Source organism: Salvelinus alpinus, chromosome 35 (assembly GCF_045679555.1).
Source record: "Salvelinus alpinus chromosome 35, SLU_Salpinus.1, whole genome shotgun sequence".
Taxonomy (NCBI): domain Eukaryota; kingdom Metazoa; phylum Chordata; class Actinopteri; order Salmoniformes; family Salmonidae; genus Salvelinus; species Salvelinus alpinus.
Window position 1 is genome coordinate 9476152 of NC_092120.1, and position 18703 is coordinate 9494854.

Below are 18703 nucleotides of genomic sequence, written 5' to 3' on the forward strand. Positions count from 1 at the left end.
TAGATGGCATGATGAGGTAGGACAAATATGTGGATATATTGATGCAACATCTCAAGACATCAGTCAGGAAGTTAAAGCTTGGTCGCAACTGTGTCTTCCAAATGGACAATGACCCCAAGCATACTTCCAAAGTTGTGGCAAAATGGCTTAAGGACAACAAAGTCAAGGTATTGGAGTGGCCATCACAAAGCCCTGACCTCAATCCTATAGACATTTTGTGGGCAGAACTGAAAAAGCGTGTGCGAGCAAGGAGGCCTACAAACCTGACTCAGTTACACCAGCTCTGTCAGGCAGAATGGGCCAAAATTTCACCCAACTTATTGTGGGAAGCTTGTTACCTGAAATGTTTGACCCGAGTTAAACAATTTAAAGGCATTGCTACCAAATACTAATTGAGTGTATGTAAACTTCTGACCTACTGGGAATGTGATGAAAGAAATCAAATCTGAAATAAATCATTCTCTCTACTATTATTCTGACATTTCACATTCTTAAAATAAAGTGGGGATCCTAACTGACCTAAGGCAGGGAATCTTTATTCGGATTAAATGTCAGGAATAGTTCAAAACTGAGTTTAAATGTACTTGGCTAAGGTGTATGTAAACTTCTGACTTCAACAGTAAGTACTTACACCACTGTGTGTGTGTGTGTGTGTGTGTGTGTGTGTGTGTGTGTGTGTGTGTGTGTGTGTGTGTGTGTGTGTGTGTGTGTGTGTGTGTGTGTGTGTGTGTGTGTGTGTGTGTGTGTGTGTGTGTGTGTGTGTGTGTGTGTGTGTGTGTCTGTACAGTATTTCCTGTCATTAAGGCAGGATAGCAATTATAGGAGTTGATCTACAAAATTATGAATATACCCTTCACACAGATGCAATTAAGAGTCTCTGAATATATTAGCCTCCCCTACCTACTGTAGCAGTAGTACAGACGGCTATCTGTGAGCCTCCTTCACTAAAGCCTTGTTCACATTGACAGTTTGAAGTGACTCAAGTAAATTAAATAATACAGATTCGAATCTCTTCTTTTTCCTGCAGTCTGAACTGCCAAAAAGCACATGGAATCTGATATTTCAAGCCACATACACATCTGATTTCTGGCCATGCGATTTGTATCTGAACCCTCAAGTGGTTTTTAGACTGTTATTTGGCATATCTTGTTTCCTGTTTGCTATTATGTTGACAGTTTGACAAGAACATGTGGTAGCTAACTAGCTTGTTATTGTTTACAAACTAATTAGTGAATGTGCTAGAAAGCTAAAGAGCTACCTAGCTAGCTAGTTGACTGCTGTGGCTAGCCAAAACGGACTCGTTTTGAAAGTTGGATCATATGATAAACTCTGTGTGAACAGGGACAATGAAAGCAGAGTATAGGAGATGAGAGAAGAGGATAGGGGGAGAGAGGAGAGAACAGCAGAGGAGTGGAAAATTAAGCTGTCACCTCATAGTCTATAGCACAGACATAATCACGCACAACATGCATGTAAACCACTTGAAGCGTGACCAACATGTCTAACAGAAATGACAGGCGTGAACAACGATGTGTCTGTGTCATAATTGTGACCCAAGCCCTGCTCAGATAATCTCTACCGACAACTCGCTGAGTTGTTGTAGTGCTGCTGCAAATGTACATTGTCCCAGGGCCGTTGGCAGTCATAATGTAAGTAACCTCATTTATGTACCTCTTACTCCCCTGAATGCCTCTGTCAATCCTACATCTATTGTATGGAGTGATCATGCACGTACAGTATGAACCTGAGTCATACTGTTAGAACTGAGGCAGTCTGCCCTAGTAGGAAGTCCACTGTAGCTCACCCTGCACTATCAGCTCAAACATAAATATCATGTCTACCTCTGATAGACAAGCCTCCCAGTAAAGCAATACAAATTAAACGATTTTCAGCACGCTTATAGGGAAGGGCATTCAACAAGCACAGCACTTGCACAAATGACTGATGATTGGCTGAGAGAAATTGATAATAAAAAGATTGTGGGAGCTGTTTTGTTAGACTTCAGTGTAGCTTTTGACATTATCGATCATAATCTGCTGTTGGAAAAACATACGCTTTATGGCTTTACATCCCCAGCTATATTGTGAATGAGAGTTACCTTTCTAACAGAACACAGAGGGTGTTCTTTAAAGGAAGCCTCTCCAACATAATCCAGTAAATTAGGCATTCCCCAGGGCAGCTGTCTAAGCACCTTACTTTTTTCAATCTTTACTAATGACCTGTCACTTGCTCTGAGTAAGCCTGTGTGTCTATATATGCAAGTGACTCAGCACTATACACCTCAGCTAACGCAACAAGCGAAATCACTGCAACACTTAACAAAGAGCTGCAGTCAGTTTCAGAATGGGTGGCCAGCAATAAGTTAGTCCTAAATATTTTTTTAAAACTAAAAGCATTGTATTTGGGACAAATCATTCACTAAACCCTAAAGCTGAACTAAATCTTGTGATGAATAATGTTGAAATTGAGCAAGTTGAAGAGACTAAACTGCTTGGAGTAACCCTGGATTGTAAACGGTCATGGTCAAAACAAATTGATGCAACAGTAGTGTCACGTTCCTGACCTGTTTTCCTTTTTCTTGTATTTATTTAGTTGGTCAGGGCGTGAGTTGGGTGGGTTTGTCTATGTGGTATTTTCTATGTTGGGATGTTTGTGTCCGGCCGGGTATGATTCTCAATCAGAGACAGCTGTCAATCGTTGTCCCTGATTGAGAATCATACTTAGGCAGCCTGGGTTTCACTTGTGTTTTTGTGGGTGTTTGTCTTCCGTGTAGTCGTTTTGCCACACGGGACTGTTTGTCGGTTTTCTATTTGTTATTTTGTTTCATTATAGTGTTCCGTTCGATGCTAATAAATTATGGACACTAACCACACCGCGTATTGGTCCGATCCTTCTCGCCTCTCCTCGTCCGAGGAGGAGGAATTAGAAAGCCGTGACAAGTAGCTAAGATGGGGAGAAGTATGTCCATAATAAAGCTCTACTCTGCCTTCTTATCACTATCAACAAAACAGGCCCTAGTTCTGTCTCACCTGGACAACTGTCCAGTCGTGTGGTCAAGTGCCACAAAGAGAGACTTAGGAAAATTACAACTGGTCCAGAACAGGGCAGCACAGCTGACATTTTGCGGGTGGGGAGAGAGCGACAGATGGAGGAGCCGAGGAGGAGGCTTGGCTTGGCTTGAAAGGGAAATGGGGATACCTAGTCAGTTGTACAACTGAAAGCGCTGGTCATTTTGTTATGACATGCATTATCTGAATTACGCCCATAGAATTATACCTACGGATGAACGGCTTCTATGGAGCAACTTTGAATGTCTTTGAACTTCAGATATTTGGCTTAACGTTGGACCAGAGCTAGCCAGGTGGCTAACAAAATTGTGTGTGCAGAGGGGCACCAGAAAAAATTAAAAACATGTCTTACCTTTTTGTAGTTAATAAATCCAATGTGGAAACTGATAACTATAGTATCCTTAACTAGCATTGAAAAAGTGAATCCATTCTTCTGTAATTAAAAATCTCTCTCTAATTTCTGAATCACGCTTGTAACATCAGTAGGCTGCAGTAGCCTATGCTTCAGAGGGGGAGAGGCAGGTAGCGCATACACACACACACACACACACACACACACAGGTAAAGGTTTTCAGCTGGCAGGCAGACACTTAAATAAGTTTCTGAATGAGAGTTTTGTGGGGACTGAAAACAATGTATAATTTATAAACAGGTTTACGGTGCATCAGCAAATTGACGTCTGGATTCATTTAGTGACGAGACGTCAACTTGTCAGAGTGTGTGTGTGTCTGGGGATGGCTACTTGCAGAGGCAAACTGAGGTGTGTGTGTACTGTAGGTGTATAATGTAAAATGAAACCTCTCATATTTGAGTGTATCGCAGAAAAATTTTGATAAATATGCAGGAGCTGTCAGCAGTGTTCTGGCACTATACACACCATGTTGTGTGTGTTGTATATGTATTTATATACATTATATGTATATATTTATATTCCGGACTCTGACATTGAGGGGGGGTTGTGTTTGTATATTTTATTGCTAGGTATTACTGCACGGTTGGAGCTAGAAAGACAAGCATTTTACTGCACCTGTGATAACATCTGCAAATCTTTGTCCGCGATCAATAAACTTAGATTTGAATTTGATTTCGAACAAACGACACACACATGCACACACACCTCCCTGGTTCAGCTTAATTTCTCAGACACACGAGAGAGGTGTGAGGTGCTTAGGAGATAGATAAACACAAACAAACAAACAAGCACACAGAGTTGGCAGTGGGAGAGTTGGCAGTGGGAGATAAGCCTCCTGCTTGTTAGACTGACTGGTCAGTTTACTCATTAGTTAAAGGAGAATTTACCCCCAAAACTATGTTGTTTGATGTTTCCACTTACAGTGTACCTAAACTGTTGCCAAGCAACCAATGTAGGTATTTTCAGCAGCCCCTCATTAGTTTAGCATACTAACTTGTGTGTCCAAAGAAATCCATAGAGCAGGTGTTAAAGCCCCAAACCACCTTGAAGTTATTTCTGTTCAAGTTCTATCACCATATTATTATGTGGCCAGATTTGCTCAATCACTTCAATGGACCCATTTCTGCTGATGTTCCACTTGGGAGAGATGCCTAGCTCAGAGGAAGAGGGTGAAATGTCAAAACAGCCAAGAAAGAGGTGATTTGACTTTACAGAGCGTGGCCATATGCTTAGTGATTACCTTCCAAAACACAGACTCATACAAATCTAATCATAAATTCTCTCTTCTGAGGGCTTTCACGCTCACACACACACACACACACACACACACACACAACTGTATATGCTCACACTCACTCACACACACAAACATGCAAGTGTATACACTTACTCACCCACACACAAGTGCACAAAAATACACACATACACCTTTTTATAACTCTGCATGTTCCAGCCTCTAAAGATTAGTGTCACTTTGACATTTTCACTGCTCTAATATTACCTGAACACAAACACCCCCCTCTCTACTACTCCCTCCCTCCCGTTGTGTTCTCCTCCATCACCACCCCTCCTTCCCTCCCTCCTTTCTCTTTTCCTTGGCTCAAGCATATTACTGAAGAAATTGGTGCCGATGGAGTCTGTCACTGTATGACCTAGAGCTTACAGAAGAAAAGGAGAGAGAATAAGAAAGAGGGGGAAGAGGGGAGGGAAACAGAGAAGGGTGCGGAAGTGTAGAGGAAACAGGTAATGGGAAGAGGAGCGGGAAACAGAGGGACAGAATGGGCAAAATGGAGAAAGGGGCACAGAGCGAGAGGGAAAGCAAGAGAGAGGGACTCAAATTAAATTCCCATCATGTCAGGGCAGAGCAGGATTCAGTAGTGTTTATTGGCAGCTCCTAGCCTCAGGGAAATTACATTCTGCTGCAGAGCGTGAACACACTGACACACCCCCACCCACCCACCCACCCACACACCCACACTGATAGACAGCAGTTTGTGTCCTAGGGGGTGGCCGCTGAGGAAACCCACTCACGTCAAGTCACTCTAGACGCATGACTGGGTGTGGGGGTGGATGGGGGAGAATTTTTTTATTGTATCCTAGGCTAGCCCATGTCTCCTCTCTTAGATCAAGATCAACCACACCAACACAAGTCTGTTTTAACGTAGTGACATGAAGATCTAACGTAGCGTTATGAAGGTTTAACGTAGTGTTATGAAGGATGAAATTGTTCCACTCTACACTGCTGCTTTCCATAAACACCACTGAGGTCAGAACATCTGGAGTTGACATCTGTGACAACATAACTAACATCTCTCTTTCCCTCTTTCTAACCCTTCTCTCTTTATCTCTCGCTCCACTCATTTTTCTCTGTGTCCCTCTGTCTCTCTCTTTCACTCTCTCTCTCTCTAGGATCATGGTGAGAGTGCAGCAGGTACAGTGGAGAATGATGGGAAGTCGAGTTTCTTCTGTCAGCTGTGTGAAAAACAGTACCTGAGACACCAGGAGTATGACAACCATATCAACTCCTATGACCACGCACACAGACAGGTAACAAACATACACAAAAACAAAAGCACAAACATGCAAACCTCCCCTCACACACACGCAGACCAAGTCTTCCAGTCTCATCCTACACAGAGAAACGTAAAATAAACATAAAGCTGTTGCTTAGTTGTCATTGTTCTGAACATGAATTACAGCAGCCCAGAGTAAAGGCTTTGTTGTTGCCAGCGGCAAAGACATGAAACAAGCTATAGGAGCGGCAGAGAGACTTTAGCCATGGGCATTGTACCCACACATACACACACACATGCACGCACACACACGTATAGACACACACACCAGTTTCCGAGCTGTAATGTAGAGACTGGTGAATGTAGCCTATTTGTGCTGGCTGTTCTGTTTGTGATTCAGAGGCTGCCGCTATAAAGACACACGTCTGTTCTTCCTGTCAGGGGTAGTGAAATAAACATGTTGGGATTGTATAACACTACAGAAACACATTACACACGGATTACGTACAGTGGTTCTTCCTTTAAAAGTTACGAGTTTATGCCGTGACCGTTTGTGGTAGATGGTGGCATTCTGTCATTGCACCACACTATTACAAATAGAGGTCGACCGATAAGGATTTTCACAACACCGATACCGATTATTGGAGGACCAAAAAAAGCCGATACCAATTAATCGGATGATTATTTTAATATATATATTTGTAATAATGACAATTACAACAATTCTGAATGAACAATTATTTTAACTTAATATAATACATCAATAAAATCAATTTAGTCTGAAATAAATAATGAAACATGTTCAATTTGGTTTAAATAATGCAAAAACACAGTGTTGGAGAAGAAAGTAAAAGTGCAATATGTGCCATGTAAAAAAACTAACGTTTAAGTTCCTTGCTCAGAACATATGAAAGCTGGTGGTTCCTTTTAACATGATTTTTCAATATTCCCAGGTAAGAAGTTTTAGGTTGTAGTTATTATGGGACTACTTCTCTCTATACTATTTGTATTTCATATACCTTTGACTATTGGATGTTCTAATAGGTACTTTAGTATTGCCAGCCTAATCTCGGGAGTTGATAGGCTTGAAGTCATAAACAGCGCAATGCTTGAAGCACAGCAAAGAGCTGCTGGCAAATGCAGGAAAGTGCTGTTTGAATGAATGGTTACGAGCCTGCTGCTGCCTACCACCACTCAGTCAGACTGCTCTATAAAATCATAGACTTAGTTATAATATAATAACACACAGAAATACGAGCCTTAGGTCATTAATATGGTCAAATCCGGAAACTATCATTTCGAAAACAAAACGTTTATTCTTTCAGTGAAATACGAAACCGTTACGTATTTTGATCTAATGGGTGGCATCCCTAAGTCTAAATATTGCTGTTACATTACACAACCTTCAATGTTATGTCATAATTCTGTACAATTCTGGCAAATTAATTATGGTCTTTGTTAGGAAGAAATGGTCTTCACACAGTTCGCAACGAGCCTGGTGGCCCAAACTGCTGCATATACCCTGACTCTGCTTACACAGAACGCAAGAGAAGTGACACAATTTCCCTAGTTAAAAGAAATTCATGTTAGCAGGCAATATTAACTAAATATGCATGTTTAAAAATATATACTTGTGTATTGATTTGAAGAAACGCATTGATGTTTATGGTTAGGTACACATTGGTGCAATGACCGTGCTTTTTTCGCGAATGCGCTTGTTAAATCACCCGTTTGGCGAAGTAGGCTGTGATTCAATGATAAATTAACAGGCATCGCATCGATTATATGCAACGCAGGACAAGCTAGATAAACTAGTAATATCATCAACCATGTGTAGTTAACTAGTGATCATGTTAAGATTGATTGTTTTTTATAAGATAAGTTTAATGCTAGCTAGCACCTTACCTTGGCTTCTTGCTGCACTCTCATAACAGGTAGTCAGCCTGCCACGAGGTCTCCTCGTGGAGTGCAATGTAATCGGCCATAATCAGTGTCCAAAAATGCAGATTACCGATTGTTATGAAAACTTGAAATCGGCCCTAACTAATCGGCCATTCCGATTAATCGGTCAACCTCTAATTACAAGGGGAGTTAGAACGCTGATTTATTGGTAGTCTAAACTGTGGCAATTAATGGAGGCGTTTTCAGTCTGAGAGTCTCATCTGGCACTAGAGTCCTGCATCAGGCAGCAACAACAAAAACTGTTGGTGGTCCTGGAGTTAAGGGAGAACTTGGGTAAATACAATGTGGGAATTTCACTTGACATGTGGACTGACGATTTTCCAAAAAATAGACACGGTGGGCTTTTGGTTTCTCTCCCTCTAAAGAACAAACTGGTTTTATCTACAAATTAGTAAGAATGTCTCACCTCATGTTCAAGAATGGCTTTTTTCCAATTTATTCAGATTGCAATCGCTCGCTTTCGGTTATTTGAAACTAAATAATCTCCAAAATATCGTTAAACAATGCAATTATTATTATTAACCCTGCATTACAATTCTATAAAAGCCCCTTAGATATCCTCACAGATTTGCCCTAATGAAAAATGCACCTTAGATATTAATTTAGAATCCTCCAATCATCTACATGTAATTATTGGTGGAGAGTCACATCATTGGCGTAGAGTCAGGCGGCATTGGCTGAGTTGAAGAGGGCGAGGAACGAGATGGAGTCACAATCCATGCCAGGCAAACATGCAGATGATTATTTCAACAACATTTTAGTTGCAACAAGTTTGATCGGGTTTAAATCAGGAGACCTACATGTAGAGATTTAAAAAATAGTTATAGCTATACTGTAGGCGACATGAGTAAGGTCTACTTACTCTTCTGGCGTCTTGACCCAGTTTATGCCCTTATTTGCAATGCAAACCATATAAAATGTAAAATTTAATATAAAATATAATATTTACATTTAATTATTTAAGAGTAGTATTTTAGATACTTTGTGCAAGACAATTGATCAGCATTAAAAACTTTGTGGATAGGGCCACCCGAGAGGCGCAGCGGTCGAAGACACTTCATCTGCTACAGATGCTGGTTCAATACCTGTGCCGGCCGCGACCGGGAGACCCATGAGGCGACGCACAATTGGCCCACCATCGCCCAGGTTAGGGGAGGGTTTGGCCGGCCGGGCGGTGGGCTGTGAATTCTGCAAACAACGTTTCTAGAATGGGCTATTAGCAGGACAATAGTCTCTTCAACCATTACAAAGGATAGTCTAGTAGCTCGGCTACTGTAGGTGTGAAAACCCCCCACTCTAAAGTTTGACATTTCTAACTCCAAACCTCATGCAACTGCAAAATGTCAGATCAAGCATATACTGTACAGTGTTTATGCTTTCCTTAATAAAATAATGATAAAAATACTCGTTCAAAATGCAAATGTTTATTTCAACTATCAGCAGGACAATAGGGAATAAATATCACTGAATGACAGAGCATGGGATCTGGTCTTAATAAATCTGATTTTTATTTCAAAATGTTAGGATAATTTTGCTCTTCACTCGCAGTCACTTAGTAGCCTAGGCCTAATCCCGACCGGTCCACACAAGTTTCGTCAACTGTCTTCTGACTGTGATTAGAGTATTGTTGATTGCCTTTGCCGATCGCTCATCATCTTCAACCATCAGTGAGTCCATCTTACCGTGTCTAAAACCAGATTTGCCCCAACAAAAAAATGCATCAAGCCCTACAAATATATACATTTATTATTAACCCTGCATTATAATTGTAATGCAGATGTTTATTTCGTTATGGATCCATACCGAATTACTATGGGAATAAATACCACTGAATGACATGTGGTCAACTATTTCAGCACCGTTTCCCGCTGCTCTGAGACCAGCATGGGGACGGTTTTATTTTTTATTTTTTATTTCACCTTAATTTAACCAGGTAGGCTAGTTGGGAACAAGTTCTCATTCACAACTGCAACCTGGCCAAGATAAAGCAAAGCAGTTCGACACATACAACAACACAGAGTTACACATGGAATAAACAAACATACAGTTAACAATACAGTAGAAAAAGTATATATACAGTGTGTGCAAATGAAGTAGGATAAGGGAGGTACGGCAATAAATAGGCCATGGTGGCGAAGTAATTACAATATATCAAGTAAACACAGGAATGGTAGATGTGCAGAAGATGAATGTGCAAGTAGAGATACTGGGGTGCAAAGGAGCAAGATAAATAAATAAATACAGTATGGGGATGAGGTAGTTGGATGGGCTATTTACAGATGGGCTATGTACAGGTGCAGTGATCTGTGAGCTGGTGCTTAAAGCTAGTGAGGGAGATAAGTCTCCAGCTTCAGTGATTTTTGCAGTTCGTTCCAGTCATTGGCAGCAGAGAACTGGAAGAAAAGGCAGCCAAAGGAATAATTGGCTTTGGGGGTGGCCAGTGAGATATACCTGCTGGAGCGCGTGCTAGGGGTGGGTACTGCTATGGTGACCAGTGAGCTGAGATAAGGTGGGGCTTTACCTAGCAGAGACTTGTAGATTACCTGGAGCCAGTGAGTTTGGCGACGAGTATGAAGCGAGGGCCAGCCAACGAGAGCGTACAGGTCGCAGCGGTGGGTAGTATATGGGGCTTTGGTGACAAAACGGATGGCACTGTGATAGACTGCATCCAATTTGTTGAGTAGAGTGTTGGAGGCTATTTTGTAAATGACATCGTCGAAGTCGAGGATCGGTAGGATGGTCAGTTTTACAAGGGCATGTTTGGCAGCATGAGTGAAGGATGCTTTGTTGCGAAATAGGAAGCCGATTCTAGATTTAATTTTGGATTGGAGATGCTTAATGTGAGTCTGGAAGGAGAGTTTACAGTCTAACCAGACACTTAGGTATTTGTAGTTGTCCACATATTCTAAGTCAAAACTGTACAGAGTAGAATACTGGACGGGCGGGCAGGTGCTGGCAGCGATTGGTTGAAGAGCATGCATTTAGTTTTACTTGCATTTAAGAGCAGTTGGAGGCCACGGAAGGAGAGTTGTATGGCATTGATGCTCGTCTGGAGGTTAGTTAACACAGTGTCCAAAGAAGGGCCAGAGGTATACAGAATGGTGTCGTCTGCGTAGAGGTGGATCAGAGAATCACCAGCAGCAAGAGCGACATCATCCATGTATACAGAGAAGAGAGTCGGCCCGTGAGTTGAACCCTGTGGCACCCCCATAGAGACTGCCAGAGGTCCGGACAACAGGCCCTCCGATTTGACACACTGAACTCTATCAGAGAAGTAGTTGGTGAACCAGGCGAGGCAATCATTTGATAAACCAGGGCTGTTGAGTCTGCCGATAAGAATGTGGTGATTGACAGAGTCGAAAGCCTTGGCCAGGTCAATGAATACGGCTGCACAGTAATGTCTCTTATCGATGGCGGTTATGATATCGTTTAGGACCTTGAGCATGGCTAAGGTGCACCCATGAACAGCTCTGAAACCAGATTGCATAGCGGAGAAGGTACGGTGGGATTCGAAATGGTCGGTAATCTGTTTGTTAACTTGGCTTTCGAAGACCTTAGAAAGACAGGGTAGGATAGATATAGGTCTGTAGCAGTTTGGGTCTAGAGTGTCTCCCTCTTTGAAGAGGGGGATGACCGTGGCAGCTTTCCAATCTTCGGGAATCTCAGACGATACGAAAGAGAGGTTGAACAGGCTAGTAATTGAACAGGCTAGTAATGCAACAATTTCGGCAGATCATTTTATAAAGAGAGGGTCCAGATTGTGTAGCCCGGCTGATTTGTAGGGGTCCAGATTTTGCAGCTCTTTCAGAACATCAGCTATCTGGATTTGGGTGAAGGAGAAATGGGGAGGCTTGGGCGAGTTGCTGTGGGGGGTGCAGGGCTCTTGATCGGGGTAGGGGTAGCCAGGTGGAAAGCATGGCCAGCCATAGAAAAATGCTTATTGAAATTCTCAATTATAGTGGATTTATCGGTGGTGACAGTGTTTCCTAGCCTCTGTGCAGTGGGCATCTAGGAGGAGGTGCTCTTATTCTCCATGGACTTGATCGCTGAGATCCTGGTTGAAAACAGCAGAGGTGTATTTCGAGGGCAAGTTGGTTAGGATGATGTCTATGAGGGTGCCCGTGTTTACAGATTTGGGGTTGTACCTGCTAGGTTCATTGATAATTTGTGTGAGATTGAGGGCATCAAGCTTACATGCTGACCATACCGGACACGTCGCAAAATAAATTTAGAAATCCATGTTATTCAATTATTGCACCCACACTGCCTGCGCGCACCAACGAGTGTCTGCAAGGCCAAGGGCTAAAATAGAACTCCTTTCTATTTCTGACGCAGATCGCGCTGAAAGTCCTGCCTCTCCCATCTCCTCATTGGTTTATAGAAGCAGGTACCCATGTGCCGTCTCCTCATTGGTTATACCCACGTGGGTGATTGAAAGACTAAATGTTTTGCCAGTTGTCGTGGTAAAAGTGTAGATGCCAATCACCATATAAGTTCAAAAATGAAATACCCTGGAAGGAGGAGAGATGACTAGAAACGATTCGGTTGGCCGTTATATGTGTGGATTAATTGTCGGAGTAGAAGACCTTGTGCATTTCAGGTAAAATAACAACTCAGTGTTTATATCCCAGGACAAATTAGCTAGCAACAGCAAGCTAGCTAAATAGAACAAATTAGCTAGCAAGTGCAAGCTAACTAGCTAAATTGCCATACAGTGGGGAGAACAAGTATTTGATACACTGCCGATTTTGCAGGTTTTCCTACTTACAAAGCATGTAGAGGTCTGTAATTTTTATCATAGGTACACTTCAACTGTGAGAGACGGAATCTAAAACAAAAATCCAGAAAATCACATTGTATGATTTTTAAGTAATTCATTTGCATTTTATTGCATGACATAAGTATTTGATCACCTACCAACCAGTAAGAATTCCGGCTCTCACAGACCTGTTAGTTTTTCTTTAAGAAGCCCTCCTGTTCTCCACTCATTACCTGTATTAACTGCACCTGTTTGAACTCGTTACCTGTATAAAAGACACCTGTCCACACACTCAATCAAACAGACTCCAACCTCTCCACAATGGCCAAGACCAGAGAGCTGTGTAAGGACATCAGGGATAAAATTGTAGACCTGCACAAGGCTGGGATGGGCTACAGGACAATAGGCAAGCAGCTTGGTGAGAAGGCAACAACTGTTGGGGCAATTATTAGAAAATAGAAGAAAATAGAAGAAGTTCAAGATGATGGTCAATCACCCTCGGTCTGGGGCTCCATGCAAGATCTCACCTCGTGGGGCATCAATGATCATGAGGAAGGTGAGGGATCAGCCCAGAACTACACGGCAGGACCTGGTCAATGACCTGAAGAGAGCTGGGACCACAGTCTCAAAGAAAACCATTAGTAACACACTACGCCGTCATGGATTAAAATCCTGCAGCGCACACAAGGTCCCCCTGCTCAAGCAGGCGCATGTCCAGGCCCGTCTGAAGTTTGCCAATGACCATCTGGATGATCCAGAGGAGGAATGGGAGAAGGTCATGTGGTCTGATGATTCAAAAATAGAGCTTTTTGGTCTAAACTCCACTCGCCGTGTTTGGAGGAAGAAGAAGGATGAGTACAACCCCAAGAACACCATCCCAACCGTGAAGCATGGAGGTGGAAACATCATTCTTTGGGGATGCTTTTCTGCAAAGGGGACAGGACGACTGCACCGTATTGAGGGGAGGATGGATGGGGCCATGTATTGCGAGATCTTAGCCAACAACCTCCTTCCCTCAGTAAGAGCATTGATGATGGGTCGTGGCTGGGTCTTCCAGCATGACAACGACCCGAAACACACAGCCAGGGCAACTAAGGAGTGGCTCCGTAAGAAGTATCTCAAGGTCCTGGAGTGGCCTAGCCAGTCTCCAGACCTGAACCCAATAGAAAATCTTTGGAGGGAGCTGAAAGTCCGTATTGCCCAGCGACAGCCCCGAAACCTGAAGGATCTGGAGAAGGTCTGTATGGAGGAGTGGGCCAAAATCCCTGCTGCAGTGTGTGCAAACCTGGTCAAGAACTACAGGAAACGTATGATCTCTGTAATTGCAAACAAAGGATTCTGTACCAAATATTAAGTTCTGCTTTTCTGATGTATCAAATACTTATGTCATGCAATAAAATGCGAATTAATTACTTAAAAATCATACAATGTGATTTTCGGGATTTTTGTTTTAGATTCCGTCTCTCACAGTTGAAGTGTACCTATGATAAAAATTACAGACCTCTACATGCTTTGTAAGTAGGAAAATCGGCAAAATCGGCAGTGTATCAAATACTTGTTCTCCCCACTGTACATGTGTAATGCTTTTCGACCTGTCCCCAAATTAATGTAATTGGTTCAGAGTTTGTTTTGATATTTTAACATGCGTGTCGTGATCGCGTTTGGTGTAGGGGGACAAACTACATTTATGCACGATGGCGCACGGGCGCAGCCGGTTTGGGTTCCGTGTTAGATTATAGGATGGCTTGGGTGTTAAGCATGCCCCGGTTTAGGTCACCTAGCAGCACGAGCTCTGAAGATAGATGGGGGGCAATCAATTCACATATGGTGTCCAGGGCACAGCTGGGGGCAGAGGGTGGTCTATAGCAAGTGGCAACGGTGAGAGACTTGTTTCTGGAAAGGTGGATTTTTTAAAGTAGAAGCTTGAATTGTTTGGGTACAGACCTGGATAGTAAGACAGAACTCTGCAGGCTTTCTCTGCAGCAGATTGCATCACCGCCCCCTTTGGCAGTTCTATCTTGTCGGAAAATGTTATAGTTAGAGATGGATGTTTCAGGGTTTGTGGAGGTCTTCCTAAGCCAGGATTCAGATACGGCTAGGACATCCGGATTGGCAGAGTGTGCTAAAGCAGTGAATAAAACAAACTTAGGAAGGAGGCTTCTAATGTTAACATGCATGAAACCAAGGCTTTTACGGTTACAGAAGTCAACAAATGAGAGCACCTGGGGAATGGGAGTGGGGCTAGGCACTGCAGGGCCTGGATTACTCACCAGAGGAACAGAGGAGTAGGATAAGGGTACGGCTAAAGGCTATCAGAACTGGTAATCTAGTACGTTAGGAACAGAGAGTAAAAGGAGCAGGTTTCTGGGCGCGATAGAATAGATTCAAGGCATAATGTACAGACAAAGGTAAGGTAGGATGTGAGTACATTGGAGGTAAACCTAGGCATTGAGTAATGATGAGAGAGATATTGTCTCTAGAGACGTTTAAACCAGGTGATGTCACCGCATATGTGGGAGGTGGAACTAAATGGTTGATTAAGGCATATTGAGCAGGGCTAGAGGCTCTACAGTGAAATAAGACAATAATCACTAACCAGGACAGTAATGGACAAGGCATATTGATATTAGGGAGAGGCATGCGTAGCTGAGTGATTGGGCTGGGTGATAGCTGAGTGATTGGTCCAGTGAGTTGTTGGGCTGGCTGGAGACACGGCGATTCAGACAGCTAGCAGGCTGGGGCTAGCAAGCTAGCAGAAGGGCCTTAGAGGGACATCGCGATGGAGGAAAGTATGTTTTAGCCTCTGCGTGCGGTGACGTCGCTAGACCAGTCGTGATGGATTAGGTAGCAGAGGGGTCCATGTCCATATGGCAAAATAGGTATAGTGGCCCAAGAAATTGGCCGATGGATCTATTCAGCTAACAGTCCAATATGCTCTAGACAGCTAGCGGGCCGCGGCTAGCAGCTAGCCGGCCGCGGCTAGCAGGCTAGCAGATGGGCATTCAGGGGACGTCGCGACGTAGGGGCCAGTTGAGTACCCCCTCGAGCAGGTTACGTCTGCAGTCGTGAAGTATCGGCGGGGTTCCGTGCCCCGTAACGGCAGTAGAAGGGGTCCGGGTATTGTAGCCCAGGAGTGTCTGATGGGCCTCTTCAGCTAGCCGGGAGAATGGGCCTAGCATGGGCTAGCTCCAGGCTAATTGGTGCTTGCTTCGGGAAAGACGTTAGCCAGGAGTAGTCACTCGGATTGCAGCTAGCCTGCTGTGATGATCCAGGTGAAAAGGTTCAGAGCTTGCGGTAGGAATCCGGGGATATGGAGAGAAAATAGGTCCGGTATGCTCTGGTTTGAGTCGCGTTGTACAAACTAGTAGCTAGTGAGCTGGCTAGCTTCTGTTGGGCGATTCCGGTTCCGAGGTAAATAAAAATACTTTAGAAAAAACAGATCCACACCACATTGGGTGAGGCGGGTTGCAGGAGAGTATTTTGAAGTTGAGGTTTAGAAAAATATTAAAAAGATATGGGAAGAAAAATATATAAAAAATATATATACATGGGACACGACAAGACGAAGGACAAAGACGTCTGACTGCTACGCCATCTTGGAAATACCAATTTGTTGATAAATCAATTCGATTTTCGATTTCTTTTCACTGAATCTCCGTTTGGGTATTGGCTAGCCTACAATTAGGGTGTGGAAATATTAGGATTATTTTGCTCTTAGTACAGTAGCCTACTCCCGACCGGTCACGTTGTACAGCGACATATTTTACTAATGGAAATCCTGAGGGTTTAGTTTTTAGTTTTTCTTGGAATAGAAACACCATAATATTCATCAAATGAATTAAGCTAAATTTCTTAAAATCAATCCCATATACTATGTTCTTACAAAAAAAGGTTTTCAATTCTCGAGTACAGCCAATATTAAAAAAGTCAAATGCTTCTCAAAGATGCCCTCTGGTGGTCAAACTAGCACTAACTAGCATAAATGGCAACAATGGCTGCCACTTAAATAACGTGCCATAGAATTCTGCTGCAGCCCGCAAGGTGTGCTGCAGTACGACACAACTTTTAAAGGAAGAACCACTGTACATTCAGTCATTACTCTTCCTCTCCATTCCTTACCTCTTATTTTCTAGTGCTTTTTTCCAGGTCTATGGTGCTGGAGGGAATAGGAGCTGTTTTACGGGATCCTGACCAATTGTTCTATTTTGTGTGGTTTTTTTGCGCTTTACATAATATTTCCCCCATCATTTCCTATGACGAGACTACATCGGCGAGTGTGTAAACCGCCTCTTCCCTCGAACGTGCAATCACTGGAGAATAAACTGGAGGAGCTCCGTTTATAACTATCTTATCAATGTGATCTGAAGAACTGTAATATCCTATGTTTCTCTGAGTTGTGGATGAACAAGGACATGTAAAATATAAATCTAGCTGTTTTTTCTATACAGGACAGAACGGCAGCGTGGGATAAACTCGGGGGGGTCTCTTTGTTAACAAGAGCTGGTGTGCGATCCCTAATATTAAGGAAGTCTCGAGGTTCTGCTCGCATTGGTTAGAATATCTCATGATAAGCTGTAGACCATACTATTTACCAAGAGAGTTTTCATCTATCATTTTCATAGCCCTCTACTTACCACCACAAACCAATGCTGGCACTATTGCATATTGACGCCACATACACACACACTCACACAGACACACTTTCACACTCTTTTCACATACGCTGCGGCTGCTACTATCTATCCTGATTGCCTAGACACTTTTACCTCTACCTACAGTGCCTTCAGAAAGTATTCATACCCCTTGACTTATTCCACATTTTGTTATGTTACATCCTGAATTTAAAATGTATAAAATAGATTTTTGTCTCACCCGTCTACACACAATACCCCATATGACAAAGTGAAAACATGTTTTTAGAAGTGTTTGCAAATATCTCATTTACATAAGTATTCACACCCCTGAGTCAATGCATGTTAGAATCACCTTTAGCAGCTATTACAGCTGTGAGTCTTTCTGGGTAAGTCTCTAAGAGCGTAACACACCTGGATTGAACAATATTTGCCCATTATTCTTTTCAAAATTCTTCAAGCTCTGTCAAATTAATTTTCAAGGCTTGTTATAGATTTTAAGCAGATTTTAAGTCAAAACTCGGCCACATTCACTGTCTTCCTGGTAAGCAACTCAAATGTAAATTCGTGTTTTAGGTTATTGTCCTGCTAAAAGCTGCATTCATCTCCAAGTGTCTTGTGGAAAGCAGACTGAACCAGGTTTTTCTCTAGGATTTTACATGTGCTTAGCTCCATTCTGTTTATTTTTTATCCTAAAAAACATCCCAGTCCTTAACGATTACAATTATACTCATAAGATGATGCAGCCACCACATAAGATGATGCTTAAAATATGGAAAGTAATGTGTTGTGTTGGATTTGCCCCAAACATAACAGTTTGTATCAGGACATAAAGTTAATTTCTTTGCCAGATGTCTTGCAGTTTTACTTTTAGTGTCTTATTGCAAACAGGATGCATGTTTTGGAATATTTTTTATTCTGCACAGGCTTCCTTCTTCTCACTCTGTCATTTAGATTAGTATTGTGGAGTAACTACAATGTTGTTGATCCATCCTTAGTTTTCTGCTTTCACAGCCATTAAACTCTGTAACTGTTTTAAAGTCACAATTGGCCTCATGGTGAAATCTCTGAGTGGTTTCCTTCCTCTCCAGCAACTGAGTTAGGAAGGACACCTGCATCTTTGTAGTGACTGGGTGTATTGATACACCATCCAAAGTGTAATTAATAACTTCACCATGCTCAAAGGGATATTCAATGTTGGATTTATTTTTACCCATCTACCAATAGATGCCCTTCTTTGTGAGGCATTGGAAAACCTCCCTGGTCTTTGTGGTTGAATCTGTGTTTGAAATTCACTGCTCGACTGAGGGACCTTACAGATAATTGTATGTGTGAGTCATTCAAAAATCTAAAATCAC

The 18703-nt window shown here is 42.5% G+C and overlaps 1 protein-coding gene across 1 annotated transcript in view; it reads left to right on the forward strand.

Moving 5' to 3' along the window:
* LOC139564695 (G patch domain-containing protein 8-like) overlaps nucleotides 1-18703 on the forward strand; it is a 68959-nt gene that overhangs the window by 36412 nt on the left and 13844 nt on the right. Inside the window, exon 2 of the mRNA XM_071384459.1 lies at nucleotides 5890-6027. Coding sequence (XP_071240560.1) covers nucleotides 5890-6027 — 138 coding nt within the window. The remainder of the gene's footprint in view (nucleotides 1-5889; nucleotides 6028-18703) is intronic.